Here is a 20,726-nt window from a genome sequence, read left to right as displayed (position 1 = left end):
TAAAAATATACACTTTCTCCCACAAACACCCTCTCTTACAGTAAAATAAGTATTTTTCTACAGCACTGTCCACTGTATAGAACTCTGTGAGGGAAAGGGGTGTGCATACAGCAACATCATGAACTGCTTTGCACTTTCATTTCACTGCACTTCATTAAACAGACTTTCACTGTTTCTTAATTTTCTTTGAGCAGGTCCCCCTGTATACACCCGATATGAACAAACACACAGATTCCTTCTGGGTATGAGCCAACAGCTGCAACCCTGAAAAATATCAGTTTCTTATATCATTAACTGAGTTTCCATGATGCCCTGGGGCAGAGATATTGATGCTTGACAGCATTATCACTATAAAGTAACTTTACAACTCTATAATTTAACTCTATGCTTCCAGTAATATTAAGAGCATTTGAAATCGTGGCTGTAAACCTTGACACTTTCACACAGACTAGGGAGTTGAAAGAAGATTTTGTTTTCTTTCCTCAAAAAACAGCCCAAAACATGGTACTGAGAAATAACCAGATACTGGAGAGATGATGTTGAAGAATTTCACTCTTATGAAAATCTGCAGGATTAGGATTAATGCCACTTTTTGAAACCCACAGAAAGGAGCCTGTTCCTAGGAGCTTAGTAGAAGGATGAAGATGAGTACCTCTGGAGGTCTTCTCCTGAGTATGTGCCCAATTTACTTTGAAATCATCTTGGCAACAAGCTCTAACTGAAGTTCAAACATTAGGCACACTGGATAACCTCTGCAGAGCTCCCTCAGCTTTATCAGCACAGCCTTTCATACGTCACTGGCTTTTGTTAGTAATGTTGCCTTCACTGAGTGGGAATGAACCTGCAAGGGCCATAATCTGGCTCATCTTCTCTTAAGGATACCACTAACTGAGCTAGGAAGATCAGGACAGGCAGTCACCAAGAAAAGAATCTGGAGAAAACAAAACAAAACAAAACAAAAAAGGTAACCAAACACATTTTCCCTGGAGGACTGGCAGGTCCATGAAGCTCTAAAAGTTATAAATGCTTTTACTTGAATTGTAGTGTGCATACAGATTTATTTTCCCTGGGATAGGCATTTACTGAGATCCAAGTACTCTTTAAAAGGAATCTGGATATAAGCAAATGACTGTTTCCTCCAGGGCATTTAACCTCCCAAGTCCCCAGCGAAGCAGCAGGCTGATATTCTTCTTGAAGTTAAGAATAAGAGTGAACCCGGTGGTCCCAGCTGTGCCAAGCATCCAAGGCACAAGCTCCTTTTAGGCACCTGAAGAGACTCTAGTCAACCCAAGCTTTCATTCTGGGCCTGTATCCACTTTTAAGGGATGCAAAGCTTTCAATTCAACCCATTCAGCAAAATGGAAAATACCAAGCAATATTTTTTCAAGTTGGTTCAGCTATACTGTATTAAAGTGTTGAGATAGTTTCTCAGCTGTTTGTAATGTGAAAAGACCAACCTTTGGATAATATTAGTCTTTTTCTTCTATGTTCTTCACCCATGGCTTCCAAAACGCCTTTTTTTGTTGGTTTGTTCATTTGTTTTACAAAAGAAATTTCATTGATCTTTATATTGAAGACATTAAAGCAAAGAGGTGAAGTGATGTGCTTAGGAAAGCAGTACAAAGGAGAACTGTGCCACCTGTCCAGGGTTCCAGTCTCCCGTTCCACTCAGAAGTAGTTTCAGCGTGTAAAGAAATACAGATAGATGACTAAAGGCCCATCTTCGGATGAGGGACTTCCCCACCAGGAGGAAGCTTAGAATTAAGGTTGCAATACCCAAAAAAAGCCATGGGCACACTGACAATTGAAATGGCTACCCATCTTGATGATTATTCTCCCCTACAGCTATCAGGCTACAATCATACCAGTTCTTGCCTAGTGTCCATCATTTCTATCTTCCTACCTCATGGCTAGTCTTCGGAAGAGTAAAACCTTTTATGCGCTCTTATGGGCTGCCTGCTGTGCAGCAGGGATCCAGTTCAAACACTTTCAAAAATGAACCCAATAATTTTTAAAGCTGTTGATGTGAGACTCCTTTACTGGCCACTCTCAGGTCAGGCTGTGACAGCAGCTGATCAGCAGCTGTAGTGGAAAGCAATTCTGGGTGTACTTTTGGAGCAGCGCTCAGTCCTACAGCTGGGGATTCATCCCTCCTCCCCCTCTTTTATCCTTTGTTCCCGGCCCAGCTAGGAGGCTGCTGTGTATCCAGACAGCTCAGCAGTTGAGCTGCTGGTGGGGAATGTTACAGTGCAGTTTACACGCCTTGTGCCATAAGCCCTGTAAATGCTTAGTAAAACATGGCATTTAACGGAAGCATATCAGCTCATTTTAAAGCTTCGTCACCTGGTGCTCAGCAAACTGTTGCTGCGCTGCCTTTTTAATCAGTTACCACCAAAAGTGTGCACGTGTGAGAAGGGTTTTAATCATTTCTCCGTCCACGTTCAGGCAACTAACCGACAAGCCTACAATCCTTTTACTATGCCTTCAAAACAGAGTCCATACACTGTCATCTGCAGCACGTTATCATAGGGAATTCTGCAGCGCCAGGCTTAGAGAACATATCCCTCATGTTTCTCATACACCAGGAACATATCAGTTAGACACAGACCTACCAGGCACACACATACCTCTGAAGGAACGTGTAACAGGATGTTCAGGAGGTTACACCTGGTGCAGTGCTTTGTTTGTAGGATGAAAATACAGGAGAGACTCCAACAGTAACCATTACTGATAGAATACTAATTGTGTCCTGAGACATTCAAGCAAACAAGTTAACTCGCTATGTTAAGAGGCTGGAAATCCAACATGCTGCAGGATGCTGTTATCCCACCATATATGTCCCAAACATATAACCCCTACATGGCCTGATGGAAGATCGTCACTCCTGGATTTCATTTAAATAGTTCAACTTCAGGGCCAATTTTTTTTTTTTTTATAGAACATAGCAGGTGTAATCCTCTTAATTCTGAATCTTTAAGGTATTTCGTTTAAGAGAATACATTCAGTCATACTAACTATAGTAGCTTGGAACAGATTTCCACTTTTAATCATACCTTCCCTTCCCTTTTAAAAATTTTCTTACTTTTTTTATTGAAAAAATTACTGTCCACACTGTGTCAGAATTCAAGTAACACTTACCAGACAGAAAGTCTGTCCCCCATTGTTATGCATGTAAGGTATCCATTTATCTTAAAAATTACAAAGTATGTTTCAGTCACACAAGTCTAAACAAAATGCATCTTCTTACCCAATGTAGAAATACACCTATAACAGGCTCATGTGGAGGTTTTTACAGATCATAAGGGTTAGCACGTAAACCCTGAGGAACATGAAAAGATATAAAAAAACCCAACAAACCTAGCCCATTTATATAATGGCATGAAAGGAATTAGATTTTATTTGCCATGAATGCTGTAAAGGAAAGAAGCTGACAGGTGAAATTACATGTCACCAGTGCGAACAGAAGACCAAATTTTTGTTCAGTTTTCTCACTCATAAACCGCAACAACATCAGGCGAAACTAGTATTTTTGTAGAATGTGGAGATCCTAATTTGTTTTGGTCTCTACATGAAGCCAGTATGGCTACTTTCTGAATGTGGGGTGTGATCTGCTTTATGGTCTGTGTTCAAAGCCACGTGTCCCCTGAATTTGAGGCTGTCAGGCTGCACTTCTTAATCCAACAGTTAAAGCTTTGAACAATTCCACCCTCCCTGCTCCTGTTTCTATTAAAAAACAAAGCAAAACCACCCACAACCCAGTATCACCACAGTGGGATGAACTAAGTCCTAAGAAATACATCTCTGAAGGCAGATTTCCTGAATACCTTCCCTATCAGTTTATGAGATTTGAGCTCACTATATTTTCTTCATTTATTTGCTTGACTTGCTGCCTGCGTGTAGCTAGACAGTTAATAGAAGCACGCCTGTCCTTGGAGGCCAATATGAACTGACTGGCTGTGTCTTTGGTTCAGGTCCATTAAAAAATCTGAGCATTAATTAATCACTGACTTGCAAATAGCTTGGAAGAGCTGTTCAGGCTAAATTGGAACGTTCTGCAATTGTTTTACTTTTGGTCACAGGCGCTTCAGTGATACGAAACTTCTCCCCTGCCAGGACAGGATGTGCATAAATCCAGTCACTCCTATGTTAGCGCACACCAGCCTAGAGACTGCTTCAAGCAGCTCCATTTCTTTCTCTAACTAGGAAACTGCAGACGTGAGGAAGAGCTGTCAAAAGCAGAACTCTACCCAGAATCCCTCCACTGAAAGGGAAGTAATAAAACCTACCAGGACAAAATACCAGTGGAGCATAGTACATGGGCAAAGAGCCTTCCCTGCTTGCTGTCTGCCCAGCCAGTCAAAACCAGCTGCTTCTCCTTTTTCACTTGGCTAGGTGAAAGCATAACAGTAGACATCAAGCTGCTGGTTGAGCTTCCCATACATCACCACTAAGAAGGATCTCTGTGATCTGGGGCCAGTTTTGTGTCCACTAGCTGATGGTCACAATGATTGAATGGACAATGATGCAGCTCTGTCAGCAGCAGGCAAGCCAAGCAAATAGGTAGAGATGTTAGACCCCATACCTGAAACCTCTGTAATGTGAAGCAAGAAACAAAAATCTTTATGGAAAAGGAAACTAAGCCAGCATGACCTACAACTCATCAAGAAAAACATATTCAAGGGAATCATGATCTCATTTGTATAAGGAGTCTTCCCACTCCTCACTGAAAAAACTGTACTTGATAAATAAGGAAGATAAATAAGCAGTTATCAATACAATGAGTACTAAGTGAGGAGAGATTTTAAAGGTGAAGCTAAGGCATGTGTTCTTAAAAGGCCAAAATTCCAGCGTAAGAAAATAAATACCTAAATCTAAGAGTAATGACAGTTTTTTCTTCAGTGGCAAGTTGTACTACATGCATGTATGTTGCAAGAAGCTATTCCTTGGAAATAGTTAACCTTACTGGGCAAAAAAGAGCTTGTATTCCAAATGCTTAAGTCTGATAAGTCACCTGAATATATTCATTCCCCTCCTTTCTGCAAATTTCAGTTTTAGTGGAGAAGCCACACCAGAAAAACACAAATAATTAAGAATTACTTTCCCTGCTCCTGGTTTCTCACTCTTATTCCCCCACAGTGTGCACATATGCATGGATGGTGAAGAATTATGTCTCGTGAAAGTTTCCCCCTCGCTACCCTAAAGCCGTAAACCTTCCTCAACTTCCAAAATGCAGTGGAGAGTTAAATAGGCAATCACAGCTAATCTTTCTCCCTCTGCAGTGTTTCTAAACCTCTGGAAATTTCAAAAACTACCAAGATAGAATGACAAAATGAAATAACACACTCAAGCTTGAAGTATGGGCACTGGTTATTTGATTGAGCATGGTGACAAAAAGAAAATAAAACCAGATCATAATATCAGTGAGAACAACTCTACAAATTTTTGATACATTGAGATAGCCAGATGGAGATGTGCTTTTCGAGGAATGAGACACTGCTGCTATTTGAGCACTCAAAAATGCGAAGAAACTTGGCGGTTTTGTTTGCAGAGCTCGCTTTCTGTTTCTTTGTCAACTGGTATTAAAGACCTGGCCCTGAGGCAGCTGAAGAACCTAATGGATCCTTTAGAGCCTTTTGGCTGCAGTTCAAAGGCGGAGAAGGTATTTTAACTTGGTACCAGAGATGCACTTTCAACCTGCTATTAAAACAGTGATACAAACACAGGGATAATGAGAGAATAAGGAGAGAAATGAAGAAAGAAATGGAAGGCTGTGCAAGGGAATGGATCACAAGCTCTCCAGGAGTAGTTTCTGTAATAAGTGTGTGAGACAATCTCCTACAAGAGGGAAATGGCATATTTGATCTAATATGCCTTTCTCTTCTTGAATTTCCACAGTATGGAGAATCAATATGGGGGAAATTAAAGCATCAGCAGCAGACTCACATTTCCACTTGTGTGTTCCTATCTCAGCAAACTCTTATTAAGATAGAAGTATTTACCTCAAGTGCCCAGCTCACGTGTGCTGCAAGAGAAGGAAGGGTGTCAAAAGGATACATGCTTCTTCCGTGTAGGGGACAGCAGAAGTAGGTCGCCCCAATATGTAGCTGTAGAATGAGACTTCCAGAGTGTAGCAGTAGGACGTATCATTTAACAGACCACCAAGGAAACGCCGGCCTGTCCCTGCTTTCACAGCATCTCTGTTGAACGATGTACTGGACTGCAGGAGGAAGAACACAAAGACATGAAGAGAGTTCATGAGTGGAACAAGGGAAAGGTTGGAAGGAGTCTGTTAAAATAAAAAATCGTTAAATTCACACTGCCAAATCATATTTACGCTCTATGAGACTGCATGATTTTTTGAGCATGGCCTGGAGAGACCATTAATGGAACCAATTCTGGCACATAGACTATAAGTAATGCTTTGCAGATTTTCACAAAATTAATCTCAGTTCACTAGTAACATCAGTTTTTCTCCTCCCCTTTTGGATGACACAAAGCAAGCCTGTTATACATGAGTTGAACCTTCCAGATGCTGCCTTCTCACAAGTTAAGCTGGACTATTATTTCAGTATTGGCTTCCTTCTCTCTACTGTGCTGCCCTGTATCATAACCATTTCCCCCCCTTACCCCTTACCCCGAACTCTTAAGCAAAGTGAAAATATAGTGGCATTTACGTTTTAGTGAAACTTTCTCACCTAAGACATTTGACTGTTTCTTAAATCAGGTCACAAAATTTCCACTTCACTAACTTAAATGTTAACTGGGTGTTGCTCTCTGGGAGGAAAAATATACCACACTATTTTATAGCGCTAGCAGCACAGTATAAAAGGCGGTATTTTGTGCTATTCCTGAAGATCTGGCTTTAAGAACTCTACAGCTTTATGACTGTTCATTTGAGGGGTGGGCGGGAGGACTCCCAAGTATTTCCATAAATGAGTTTTAGTTCTCCTTTGAAGGCATGACATCTGGAGACTAAAGGGGCGCTCATCTTCAGGTTGATTGAAGTCTCAGAGCTTGTCCCTACAACTAGACAGAAAAATGGATTCTAATTTCATTTTGGTTATCAGACTCTATTCACAAATCTCATAACTATTACACTGAGTCGATCTGGGCTCAGCACAAGCTAGTGACCACCACAAAAAAAAAAAAAAAAAAGGCAAAAAGACGCACTTATTAGATCCAACTTGGATCTGTTGCATAAAAGACCTTAATATCTTCCTGCTTTAAGACTTTTGCATTGCTAGTGAAACATAAAAGATGCTTAACATAACTTTCTGTTGAGTCATTGTTCCCACGGAGGATTCTTTGAGCTATCCAGGGTCCTCTGTTGAGCTTTAAGGCTAGTAACTTTTCTTGCCAACACAAAGTTAGTATTTATCAAGTCCATCTCTTTTCAAAAACACAGAAAATAAAATTTCTTTCTTACTAAAAAAAGGTAGATGCACTGGTTCAAAATCTTAAACTTCTCCAGACCGAGAAAATCAGATGAATACTGAAATGAGAAACAACTGTTGACGAATAGTGTGTACCAGAAGATATAAAGAATGGAAATGCCTATGGGTTTAACATTCTGAGTGTTTTGAAGTCTCTCTCATGTTATAAAAAGGGAAGCTTTGCAGGTTAATTAGAATGAGATGGAATTGGGTTTCTTATTAACATTATATGTAGGAGCTTCCAAATGCAATTTCTTGTTGTTGTAAAATGATCTTTATCTTTGTGGCCAGTTGTACACAGAATGTATTCTGCTATGTGCACATCATAGAAATTCCTCAGTGTCTCAAACCTTGAGGATATTCTACATAACAGTGATACTTGGGATTACAAAGGCCTGCCAAGAGGAACACGGCACTGCACCGACATTGCTCTCTCCCCACAGCTTTCATAGCCAGAACCCAGGGCGGCCACGGCACGTAAGGGTGACCTTTGGGACACAGGCATAAAGTGTCTATAGGGACTGATGGGGAAATTTATTGTTAATTTGATATCTGGAATAAAATGCTTAAGGAGGTGTACAAGAGGGAATGTTCCCTGACTTCCTTCAAAAGACTACTGGGACCCTGAAACTGGGGAGAGCTTTGTCTTCAGTTAAAATTCAGAACCATGAAGGGAGATGATCATGCTCTGGGGATTGCTTCGTATGTCAAGTAAACATTGATTTCAGCGGATCGTGTTTCACGTTCAAATGAATGCCTGTGGTGGAATTTTCAATGTACAAGAGCATCAGCTGATGAGTATGTGTGTATGGAGCCAGCCCAAAGGAAGAAGACAACAAACATGTCAGAACATGGTATTGTGGTTTGGTAGCATAAGCATCAATCACAAGGGGAATGAGATAAATCTGTGGCTATATTTGGCCCAATGAAAACAAGGAAAATGTCAGAGACGTGGTTCAGGGAAGACATTAGGGACAGAAGTAGTCCAGTGATTAGGAGACACAGTTACTGATATGGAGTATCTATGAAGATTATGGAATCTCATCAACTGTGTTTAAGAACAAATTGGACAGGTATCTGCCGAGTATAGTTCATGTCTTTGGGATACAAGATGGACATGAGGTCCTTTTCAGCTCTATTTCACATGATTTCAATCAGGCAAGAGGGAGGTTATGAGTTGAATTCCTCATGGATGATTCCTCAAGATGACAAATCTTGCATAATATTTTCATCACAATTTTTGGCACAGTAATGGATGACCATGCCAACAAAATTTGCTGATGACACACTGGAATGAATCATCATTATGGAGGAGGCTCTGAATATCACACACAAAAAAAGCAGTGGGATGACTTCGAGGACCAGAGTGATAGTAGTCAGATGAAACTCAGCTGCACAAGTGCCAGGTCATGTACTCAGGGCCTAATAAAAAACAATCTCTGCTATAAGCTGAAACCTCATCAGCTGGAAATAGATGAAGAGAGAGTCTTATGTGTTACTTCACTGAAGTGATTTTTGCTTTCTGGCAGAAAATAGCTCAGAAGTTGGATCTGGTTATTGGCAAAATTATACTTGCTATATTTCAAAAGTGAAGCATAAGTAGTTTAAATAATTTGAAGAAGGCTTTGTAAATGGCCAAAAAAGGAAAAAAAAAAAATTGGATCTTTCCAGAGTTTGATTTCTTATAATACTATTTCGTGAGGTTTGGGGGTTTTGGTTTTGTTTTGTTGGTTTTTATTTTTTCTTGTTTGTTTGTTTGTTTACTAGAAGAGTTCCAGTTTCAGCTGTGTAAAATCCCTTGAAATGGCAATGTCATTAATAAAATCATCTGTTTATTTCTTTGCCAGGCAGTGCTGCAATTCCAGGAATAAAAAGAAGCTGAAACTTCATTTAGGCGCATAGATGTAGATTTTTAAGGCTAACTTTGTCCTCATTTTGAAAAAAAATCTGATGGCATAGACCAACTTGATGTCTTGAGTAGAAAGTAAGGTCTCCGATCTGACTCAAGAAGGTTGGGGTAGAAAAAACGGAACATAAAACTTTCAAGTATGAACACTTGCATGTTTGGAAACAGGAGCCTGGGCTTGGCTCTAGCGCAAACGCTAGAAAATTACAGGTTCAGAAAATTCAACTAATGACAAGGAAGGGCAGCAGGTACTTGCTTGAATCCAACCTTCTACTCACTCTTTCAAGTCAAGATAAATGGAGTGGAGAAATAAACAGGCAAAACTTTGACTCTTCACCAGAACTGATCTTGGCAACTGTGTAGGCAGAAACAAAGGCTATGAAAAGCCATCTATTATTGTGGCAAAAGGAGCCTTTTGCATGCACATTTATTTAATCAAACTGTAATCTTTGGGAGGAAGGGGAGGGCAAGAGAGGGGAAAGGTAAAGTTGTCTGCAAACAAGTCTCTTATTTTTCTGGGAGAATCTGTTGCCCTAAAACCCTTGAAAAGATGAACTGAAGTCATCATTAAGCAAATGTACTGAGCAGGCACAGCAGGAGAACAGCTAAACAAATATTTATTTCTCCAAGGCTGAATCACATGGGAGTGTCAACAGCAGCAGAAAATATAAAGTCTGGAGGTTAGGGGGAGGAAACACCAAAGACTTTAAAGTTCTGAAATAATTATATTTGTATAAAGTCAACAGTAATTTGTTATTAAAACACACAGATACATTAAAGCTCACAGAAGGACTGTGCTTCCCAGCTTGCGTGAGACAATGCAGTGAATAAATTGCTATTTGCAACATTAGGAGCTGCCAAGCAACAAGAATCCAGTGTAAGAGAGCAGAGCAGGAAGAGTGAAGGATTCCTCCATTTTCTGGCGGGAAGAAACCCACCAGAAAACTACACCTCGATTTCACTCACACTTGAGAGCCTCAAGTTGTGCTGACCCTTTCTCTACATCTCACGCATTAGTGGCAGCTTCCTCAGGCCTTCCTACGGGATTTCATTCCTCCTTACCGTGCTGTGCTGCATACCTTCTGTATGACAGGTTTCCCCACTGGCAATAACAGTGAATAGCTGGGCAGTTCGTAAACCAGTTGCACCTTATCAGCCATTGCAGCAGACAGAGATGTGTGGAAGGAAATAAAGAAAAAAAAAATCCAAGGAAATTCTTTCTGGAGTGGTCTCAAAGCAGAAAAAAAAATCCTGGCCCTTGGTCAGACCCCTCAGTGTGCCAGAACCCCTGTCTTCAGGGCAGTCTTGTCTCCTGGCTGGTAAGGACACTATGCCTACCACACTGTGTCTCTCCTCAGTGAATTCAAGCCCCTCCTCTCTAGGTTGCAAGCTCAACAGCTTAAGCAGCTCCCATATGGCAGAAGGATACTCTTGGTTTCTCAGCACTGCGCCACTGTCTTGCTAACAACCGCTGGAATTAACACCCTGAGCAGTCCATATTCACACAGTAAGGGCAGGCAGTTTACCGATTGACTCTGCATGCCTGTACCAGTCAAGAGGGACTCCAGAAGACAAAGAGGGAGAACATGACCTTTCTCACATATCTGAGACTAAGTTTGCCCAAATCCACCTTTTGGCATTCTGATGGACTTGGAATCTGAGTGTTTCTGCTTGGTGGTAGCTTCCACTGGTGTGACCTCCTCCTCAGAATATGTGTGAATTCACAAGGGACTTGTCTTGCTACAGCATCAGAAAACATCAGGTTGCACAAAAGGAAAAACTGGAAGCAGAAACCAGTAAATCTGTGTCCACTGTTCAGTGAAAGAAAAGGTGCCAGAAAGGGCTGAAATGTCAAGCAGGCTCCGTGTCTAGCCAGTCATGGATGGGAGGTTCAGTTCTACCTTTCACGATGGCAGGGCAAAGGGGCAGGGCAAAGGGACAGGGCAGAAAAGGTACTTACTCATACAGGACTTATTGGGGAATGAATCTTTGCTGTTCTGAAATTGCTCAACACATTAGGGAGAAAAGGGATCAAGGTATGACCCCAGTGTAATCAGACCTTGCCAGGCTCTAGCATGGGAAGCAGGCTACAGACTGCACATCACTTCTGAACAATCCCAAGGTGTTTCTTCAACCCAGCAAGAAAGGAAACTACAAGGTGCAAAAGACTAAAAGTAATTAGGAGGGAAATCATCAACCAGACAGAGATCTGGTCACAGGCTTTGACAGATTGAGAAAGATGAATTTCTGATGTAGCAAGGTCTAGGGAGTACCAGCTGTTCACATCTACTGCAACACAACTGATTGTTTATGTGGCCATAGAAGGAAGTAGCAAACTGCATATACCTTCAAAAACTTGAGCTGTAGCGTGCACTTAAATGCTTCCATTTGTCCTCTCAAACAGAGTATCTGCATGAAACTGAGCATAAAGAAATCTTCCCTGCACATAAATGATGCAAATCCAGGAGGTGTTGTACAAAAGGATGTAGCATGTTCAACTGTATGCTCACAAGTTTCAGAGAATCATGTTAGAAATCCTTCCTGGAGAAGACTAGAGACATAACCACTAAGAGGATTCATAATTAGAGCATGATTTCATATTGCAACATATAATTAAAAATATATTGGATGACCCTATGCCTATTCATTAGGAAATGAGCTGTATGTCACAACTGAGGCTAACTATTCCTAAAAAAAAAAAAAACAAACCACAAACAAAAAGCCCAAAAAACCCAAACCAAACCACAAACAAACCAAAACCAAAAAACAAAACCCCCAAACCAGAAAAAATGGCCACATTTGGCTCATTTTGTAGTTGAGCAATAAGCACTTTACCTACTGGGGTAAACTGGGATTATGGATACAAATTTCTTCATGTTCTTCCCCTGTCAACATCAGCAATGGCCAAGCATAATCAGGACTCAATTACAACATCAGAGTTATCCGCTGATGCTGATCTTACATCTGAAGAGCAAGCTTTTTTCCTAAAGCGTGCCTGACCTCTATGAGCCCTCAACTCATTGCCCAGCGTGGCAAAAAAGCTATAATAAAAAAAGTTAGTAGTTAGTGCTCTAGAAAAAAGGAATGACACACTTGTCATCAAGGAAGAATAGACGTGCCATTGGGAAATGGACTGGAGCCCAGACAATGTCAAATCTATCTCAGTGAAGAGTTTTACAGTATCAGCTATAACTCACTCTCATTTTCTAGAATGCTTTATTGAAGTCTGCAAAAGTTAGAAAGAGAGCACAGAAATGCACTGGCTTTGAAATCTTTGCCACAGAAGATCACAAATAGCAATATTACAAAATTGTGACTCTTCTGTTTGCCTCTCCACAGGGTGCTGTAAGAGGGGTGCAACTGGCAACTCACTTCCCTCATGTGGATAGAGCTAATTACTGCCATGGTGTGCCCAGCAGTCACGGCTTTGACCCTGCCATGCTTGCAGCTGGTAGCCCATCAAGCTGTCTTACAAGCAAAACTTATCTCCTTACTTCTCTGGAAGCACTGAGGAACTTCTCACTTCAAAAGCCAACTTAACTCTCTCCACACACCCACATCTCACCAGCTCCATTAACTCTCTTAATAGACTGGAAAGCATATGTGTTAGTGTTTTTTATGACAGACTATCAACTCCATGCCAACTGGGTCTGGAGACTTGGAAATCATGGCATTTGGGAGGCTGCTATCAGGCAGCCTTCTTCCAATTTATTTTACAAACAAGCTGCAGCCACCATCTGAAATGTAAATGAAATTATTTTTAAAAATGAAAGGGGAAAAAAAGAAAAAAGAAAAAGAAAAAATTCCCAAAGGCAGAAAGCTGATCTGAAGGAGGCAGCAGGCAGAGGAAGGATTCTGGGAACAGACACGTGATGAAATGGGAACAGAGCTCAAAATTACTCCCTGACTCATCTCACCTTGCAGCTTTGCTGTGTTTCTGATGCACAGGAGGAAAACATGGTTCATCTCAAAGTCATTTGTGACTACTGAAATTTGGGAAGAAGAGGTTTTGAAAAGTCCAGGATTGTTTCAAAGAGGGATCCCGTTACTGGGAGTTTTTCCAGATCCCTTATGATCAGCCAGATTGGATTGATATTCCTGTGGAAAGGTCTCACTTGCTCACTCTCACTGACAGCTCTGCAGTTGAGGCATTTTCTGTCATAACGTCTGTGCCTGGTAGGAAACACTGAGGTGGGCAGCAAACTTCGGGTTTAAGAAGGGAATACTCTCCAAACTAAAATCTGATTTGCAGAAATCTGAGAAGAGGTGTGCGGAGGAGATCTGAGACAGTTTGACCTGTCCTAAGAACATGAGAGTGAAAAACTTGAAACTGAAACCTGAAGACCAAATAGCCTCAAATCTTAAGAGATTTTCACCATTCTACTGCCTGTCTTTTTTGCCTTCTTCCTCCTGCTCAGTGGAGAGCAGACGGCATTCACCCTTTCTTCAAGGCATCATCATGTTGTAGGAGTACCATGAGCACAACCTGCCTAGCACCACATCATCAGGCTTTAAAGTGCAGTTCTCCTCAGAAATAGAACTTTACCATCACACACACATCTGCTCCCTGAGGGGCTTCATTATCCCTTTAATGTGTAGTAAAGGAATTCCAGATCTTTCCTCATCCCCATCCCTGCCAAGAGTCTTTCAGTCATGCCTGCTTAAGTTTGCTGATAGAAACACATATTTGCATGGCCATGAGCAGAGGGGTTGGAAGGAGGGAGCTTTATAAACTCTCAGTTTATACCTCAAAACCAAACCTACCAAATGAGCTCCCTTTTTGGAAACTCTGTACTTAGAGAAGCAACTGGGTTTCATGCTTCTGTGTTTCAGCTGTTCACCTGTGAGAACTACAAGAACTGCATTTTTCTTTTCACTGCTCCTTGCTATCTGTGCTCTGCTCTCTACAAGGCTGCACAGCTCCAGGGCTGATGGAGGTCTCCGCAGCCCGTTGCCTGTCTCTGCACCTTGTACCAGTTACACTGGCAGCACCAGTACAGTGATTTGTCCTGGATTTCACATTCGCCAGAACTCATTCTCACCTCCACTGAAACTGGTTGTAGTTGCAACTCCCACCTCCGTGAGTGCTATGGCACTGAAGATGCTCGAGTTCACTGGCTTGACCATAGCGGGTAGTGCCACTGGAATCCAAATCACAACTCTTCTGAGAGCTTCTTAAACAACACCCTGAAGCCAGACTAAGCGGGGTGGCTATGGTTTTACCTGAGACCTTCACAAAGTTGGTTAAGGGCTCCCCTACAGAGCTGAGCAGCCCACCACAACTGACTCAGAAAAGGCAAAAGGAGGTGGCAGATTTCACCTTATCCTTTCAGCAGACCTTGGCTGATGCTCTACTTGCCACTAGATTCTGCCACCCTGAATACACACACGCAACTGCACATGCACGCACATAGTGTTCTGGCTCCCAAACCACACTTCCTCGGGTCCTCTCAGCTGCTTCTTCAGTGATCCTGCTTCTCCCTGCCACCAGAATTACACTTAGCCACAAGTGACAGTGCCACCTACCCAACCATTAACCTATGCACAAACCCATCACCCATAAACCAGAGAATTAGACTGAAATTTATCTCCCTTTAAAGAGCCAGCCCAAGCTGTGACCAGTGATATACACAAATAAGGGATCTGCAAATGCTTCAGGGTAATGATGAAGAAAAGATCTGCTTTCCCCACCTGTTTTTTAATAATATTAAGCTCTGCTTCTCAGAGCACATCCTTCCCCAAAGATGCCAAATCTGGTATTTCCTAGTCTAACCTCTACAGAATAATCACACCATTTAGAAAATAACTCGTGCCTCTGGAGTTCTCAGTTTCCCTATTTGTCAGTAGAAAATGAGACGTTTCCTCAAAATATACAATAAAATAGCCTCTAGCAACAGCCTGCAATGCTTCTCTTTACAATAGTTTTATGCGCATGTGTGCGGTCTCCTGGGAGAGCTTTCATAATCATTTATACTAATGACAGAAACTTAAGACAATGAGAAAAGGAAATACAACCTTCATGCATGCAGTAGCTGTGAATAGTCTGCAGAAAAAAAAGTGGTTTGTTCTGTGGCTAAGAGATGTTCTGCTTGCTTGTAGGTCTAAATCAGGAGATTGCAACCCCTCCTAAGGAGGGCAGCGTGCTGTACATGCAACCCTGTACAGCCCAGTGCTCAAACTCCTCCTGGGCCCTCTCACTGCTCCAGAGCAGTTCTCTGAACCAGACCTGTATTCTACATATGTTAACATATCACATAGATAAAGGGGTAATACCCAGAAAGAGATCCCGGGAGGGGGACAGGTGACCAGTTCTTAACCAACTTCTACCCCTCTGCAGCACAGTTTGTCCCAGCAGAGTGAAATTCCTGGCACTCTGCAAGAGAGGTAGCTGGCATTTGAATGTATAGGAGCTCCCTTCACTTGTGCTACTCTGGGAGGCTGTCACCTGCTCCCAGCTTGCTGACATTAGGTAAGAGTAATGATGGTCTTTGAAAATATACCAGAAAATTGCTACGAAAACTTGTTTCTTGTGTGGATATTCATAATTTCTACCTGTGTGGGGATGGAGAAGGGGCTGTCAACTCTTATATGCACAAACAACACAGCAAGAAGGTACTGAAAGAAAATCCATTTACTCAAACACTTTTTCCCCCTTCCTTTTCCTTTCCTTTGCAGTATAAATTAATTCAACCCTCTGTATAAAAAGGGGGGTAGGCTGGTTCAGCACAATGTAACAGAGCAGTTTCATTTAGCCATGACTCTCCAGAGGGCAGAGTTCTTGTGAGACCAAAACCTGTAATGCTTAGAAGCACAGACTTTCTAATCTGTTCCGTGTGCCACCACAAACAGATTTCCTCTCTCCCTCACCCAGACTCCAGGATAAATAAACAAACAAACAAACAAATAAATGAACAGGTCCAAGAAGAAGCGAGCAAAAATGCATCCCAGGGGGGTGCTAAAGCATGTAATAGCTGTATTTGTCTTCCTGGGAATGACCTGGTACAAGACAACACAAAAGAAGGTAGGATCATTTGTTGTGCTCAGGATTTAAGAGATTTCTGCGTAGATCTGATAAGCTTGTATGGTGTTAACAAAACCCACCTGAATGCAACAGCTTTTGCATTTCTGGGACAAGGGTTGTTTTTGCCAGAAGAGCAGAGCAGCACTTAGGAGATGGTGGTGAAAGTGAGTATAGATTTCACTTTGGGATGAATTCTAGGTCTGAGTAACTTTTTGGCTGCTCCCCCTTACCTGTCCAGCCACATGCAATACGAACTGGTTCTCCTTTATTTCAGAACAGATGATTGGGTTTTGCTCATTCAATGTTCATGAGCTGTTATTACTCCCTCAGGCACTTGTGCCAGCACTTTCTTCAGACATAGCCCAAAACACCCTGGGATTGGTAATAGGGATCACCAGACTAAGAGGGAGATGTCCAGCATGAGTAAATGATAACAGCTCAGCAAGACTGCAATGGGTAGGTGGGAGGAGGTTTGCTGGAACAAACACATCTTCCCTAAGAAATCTTGGATGGATGGGGTGGGTGCTGTGGAAATTAGAAGAACAGACCTGGAGTATGTGGATAAAAGGAAAACAATAGAAAACAAAGACAGATTAAAATCTTTTACTTGGTTGCTCAATTTTAGATTGGCCAAAAGAGCCAAAACAAAAACCCACAACAAAAAGCACTAGAGCAAAATCACTCCATGTCTGAATTTTCTTATATTGCTGAGACAATGATAGTCTCAACAACCTGTTTTAGGTCAGAGGGTTATAGCACTGGAGTTAGCAACATTTTCCCTAAAGGAAACTGAGTCTGTTGTTGTTCAAAGAGTTCACTGTTGGGTGTCCAGTGTGGTGTAAAACATAGGGAACGACTGACGAAGACACCAGATCGGTACTCGGGAGACCTGAGTTTTGTTTTCTGATTTCCTCAAGCAAGTAACTTCTCACCCGCTCTCTGACTCTTACACAGCATGAATAGAAGGCTGTTGGGGTTATGGACTTTCTCAGTAGTTACCTAGTACCCAAGATAATGAGACCCCAAGTTTTTATCAAGATAACCACGGCACACAAAGGATGACAAACAATAGTTCTAAGGAAGGTGCTCTTCTGGAAAGTTGAGTACAAGAAAATGAAATGAGAGCTCAAAGGTATCCCAAGTAGCATCAGTTCAGAGTCCAAAGAAAAAAAACCCAACAAGATTAAGCCACGTACTTCTGGCCAGTCTTTATCCTTTAACTGCAAAGAAAAGCAATCTTTACAAAGTGATAAAGCCATCCAAGAATGGCTGCAGTTGTTTCTTTTAAATGAACCAGCGAGAACAGATGGCCTCCTCTCATACTGTCACAAAGGTCAAAATTAGCCACCCCTAAGACTAGCAGGTTCTTGAAATGCTCAAGTGCTTGTGTCTGGTCGTTGTGACTAATCCACTCTCCAGAACAAGAAAGGTCAAATGAAGAACAACCCTCCAAGTACTGCAACAACTCCTAGCCATGGCTGATGTATAATACACTGAGACATGGTGTCAACAGCTGCTCCTAAACCCAGTGAGTCAGCCTTTTGAAAGAGCTTGTCAGCTCTCACTGTTAGAGCTTTCATACAGATTATATTTACTCCCCAATGTTTAAAAATACCCTTCATAAACCTTGAAATCATAGAATATTTTCTTTACAGAATTTATCCTTTTACCCCTTTTGCCCAAGGGTATCTCTCACATAGTTATTTATGAGAGGAACTTCCTAGCTCCTCTTCCTTTCACTTTCCTCGTCACGTGCTGACCAGCTAAGCAAAAGGCAGGCCTCTATTTCTGAAGTCATGTACCAATGAAGAATTTCTGGTCCCTTTCACCTGCAAACCACAGTCAGCCTTTGAGGGTGCTGGGAGGGTAAGTGTTCTGCTCAACAGACGGGGTACAGAGATGTTGGGTGACTTGCCTTTGGTCCTACAACAGGCATGCAGGCACAAATCCCTCATCCATCCCCTACTCTAATCACCAATCTCCCTTGGATGCTGTCATTTAAATAAAAAGGCCTATTGGAAATGACAGGTGAAGAAAGCAGTCCAGGCATGAAATGGACTCTAAAGTATATTAATAGAAGGTTGCCAGACAAAACGGCACAAGGCATTTGATCGCATCATCTTAGGCTTGTTGTTCATGCTCCTTTGCATCTGGCTGCGTGATTTCTGCCAGATTCTCGGCTGGAGGAGCAGGCTAGGATTTGCCTGCTTTCCCTAACCCGTGCCGGGCTCAGCTGCAATCATGCAGAGCACTGAAAGAAATCCCTTTGAGTCGGGATTCATTCCGAACATGTAAAACCCAGACAAATGACTGCTTCTCCAAAGTGAATCCCATTTCACAGCAAGTAGGTTATTAGTGTGGAACTCCATACAAGTAGCCAGCATTCAAAAGCCCTCTGCATTATTAATAGAAGATGAGCTTTTGACATCAAAGGAGAACCATTATGTATGCTAAACGGTGGCAAAAATTGTACCCGCACTTCAAACCTTTTCAGTTCTTTGTCCCTCGTAAATCAATCAAGGTTGACAGATGCTTTAAGGAGCGTAATCTTTTCAATGATACTGTCAATGGATAACATAATGGAACATTGTCTCTGTGCTGTGTGAAGACATGGAGCTAGTCAATTATGGACAACACTTCATGCAGCCGCCAGTTTTCACTTGAAGTGCTGCTGTTGAAGTATTATAATCCCAACAAATGGCCGCAGCAGCATACAATGTAAATGAGACCTCCCGAAGCTTTGGAAAATTAATTAGTAACAACAGTAGTCCATTCCCACACTTTCAAACACCAGCCTGGTAATGTTAACGATGCACTTCCCCCCTTCCCTCTGAGCAGTCAATAGGGCATATTTACATACACTATTTTTAATCTTCAACACTTTTCCCTCCACCTCCCCTTTTAAATGCAGGAAGCTCTGGATTCCTCTCCTCTCTTCGAGCAACAGACTTCACCCCTGATATTTCCAACCAGTCACATAACCCACATGGCAGGAGCTGAAAACAAGAGAACAGAGACTTTCACACTTGGAGACAGTAATATTCACTCCTCTTGCTTCACAAACATCAGACACTCTGTGGCTGTCTCCTTTTCCAACACTTCTGTCCCCTCAGCTGCCTTGAGCATGGCTTGGATGGATGGCAGGAGAAAAGCTTCTGGTCTCAAGAGACCAGGAGGATGGAAGTTGAAAGCTCGATGTACTGAGTGCCAGCAGCACCGAAGGTGAAACTGTGGTGCACTGGATACCAACATAGATACATCCGATTGCCAGCCTTTACAGAAAGGAGTCAAAGGGGAGAGACTGCGCTGTTTATTTAGCTATTGTCTTCTATTTCTTACGTCGTTTTCTCAAAGGTTTTCCCTTTGTCAACCGAGGCTTACACTAAGAGGAACACTTAATCTCCCACAGTAACAGAGAGAAATCCCACACTTGAGCACAAAATTTCTAAACTCCTATCAATTGCAGGTTTTCATTGCTATGATCTGCAAACACCTCCTTATCTATAATGTGTTTTTGAAACTACCAGGTGCAGATAAGGAACTCAATCACTGAGGTCTTCTCGGACAAGAACAGGCTGTTCCTATAACCCAACTCCCTCTTGCCCAGGCTCCAAACAGCTGGGAACAGATACATTTGCTGGCCCTCCTTGTTTAGTATGGATTCAGTCTCTGCCCTCTGGACAGTTTTCTGAGAAGCACTGTCAGTGGTTGACCCCAGAAAGCTTTACAATGCAGCAGTCCCCTGAACCCCCAAAACCTACGGCTCATGGTTAAACAATACTGTGAGGCAACAGCAGCCACACATCCTCCCCAGGCATTACCCAGCCAGCTGCCACTGCTGATCCCAAGAAGAAAAGGGAAATGTAGGTTTACTAGAGGAATAGAAAAGGCAGAGGAAAGGAAATCTTCTCCGTAGCCTTAGGAAAATCAGAGACTGATGCAAAGTTTTTCCCACTCTTGCATAAAACAAACTACCATAGCATAGAGAAAAAGACAGGAATCGGGAGTTTTTAATTCATCTTTCTTTTTCTGGAACAGATCTATCAAGAAAACAGTGGCCCAACTGGATTTCTATACTCGCTTCCTACTGAAAATCCACAGTGCAATATGCACAAATACAAGACAAAAGGATTCTCTACTGCATGTTTTTCCCACTCTTGCATAAAACAAACTACCATAGCATAGAGAAAAAGACAGGAATCGGGAGTTTTTAATTCATCTTTCTTTTTCTGGAACAGATCTATCAAGAAAACAGTGGCCCAACTGGATTTCTATACTCGCTTCCTACTGAAAATCCACAGTGCAATATGCACAAATACAAGACAAAAGGATTCTCTACTGCATCTTGATGAGAAAGCTTTTGGCT

The 20,726-nt window shown here is 42.0% G+C and overlaps 1 protein-coding gene across 1 annotated transcript in view; it reads right to left on the bottom strand.

The window, feature by feature from the left end:
- The window catches only part of AGBL4 (ATP/GTP binding protein-like 4), a gene marked incomplete at its 5' end in the record, with an annotated part of 153,204 nt that overhangs the window by 77,728 nt on the left and 54,750 nt on the right, over positions 1-20,726 (bottom strand). Inside the window, one exon of the mRNA XM_010147501.1 lies at positions 6,055-6,217. Coding sequence (XP_010145803.1) covers positions 6,055-6,217 — 163 coding nt within the window. The remainder of the gene's footprint in view (positions 1-6,054; positions 6,218-20,726) is intronic.

This window comes from Eurypyga helias, unplaced genomic scaffold (genome assembly GCF_000690775.1).
Source record: "Eurypyga helias isolate BGI_N326 unplaced genomic scaffold, ASM69077v1 scaffold5530, whole genome shotgun sequence".
NCBI classification, from domain to species: domain Eukaryota; kingdom Metazoa; phylum Chordata; class Aves; order Eurypygiformes; family Eurypygidae; genus Eurypyga; species Eurypyga helias.
The sequence above is the reverse complement of the archived record's forward strand: the minus strand, read 5'-3'. Positions and strand labels throughout refer to the sequence as shown.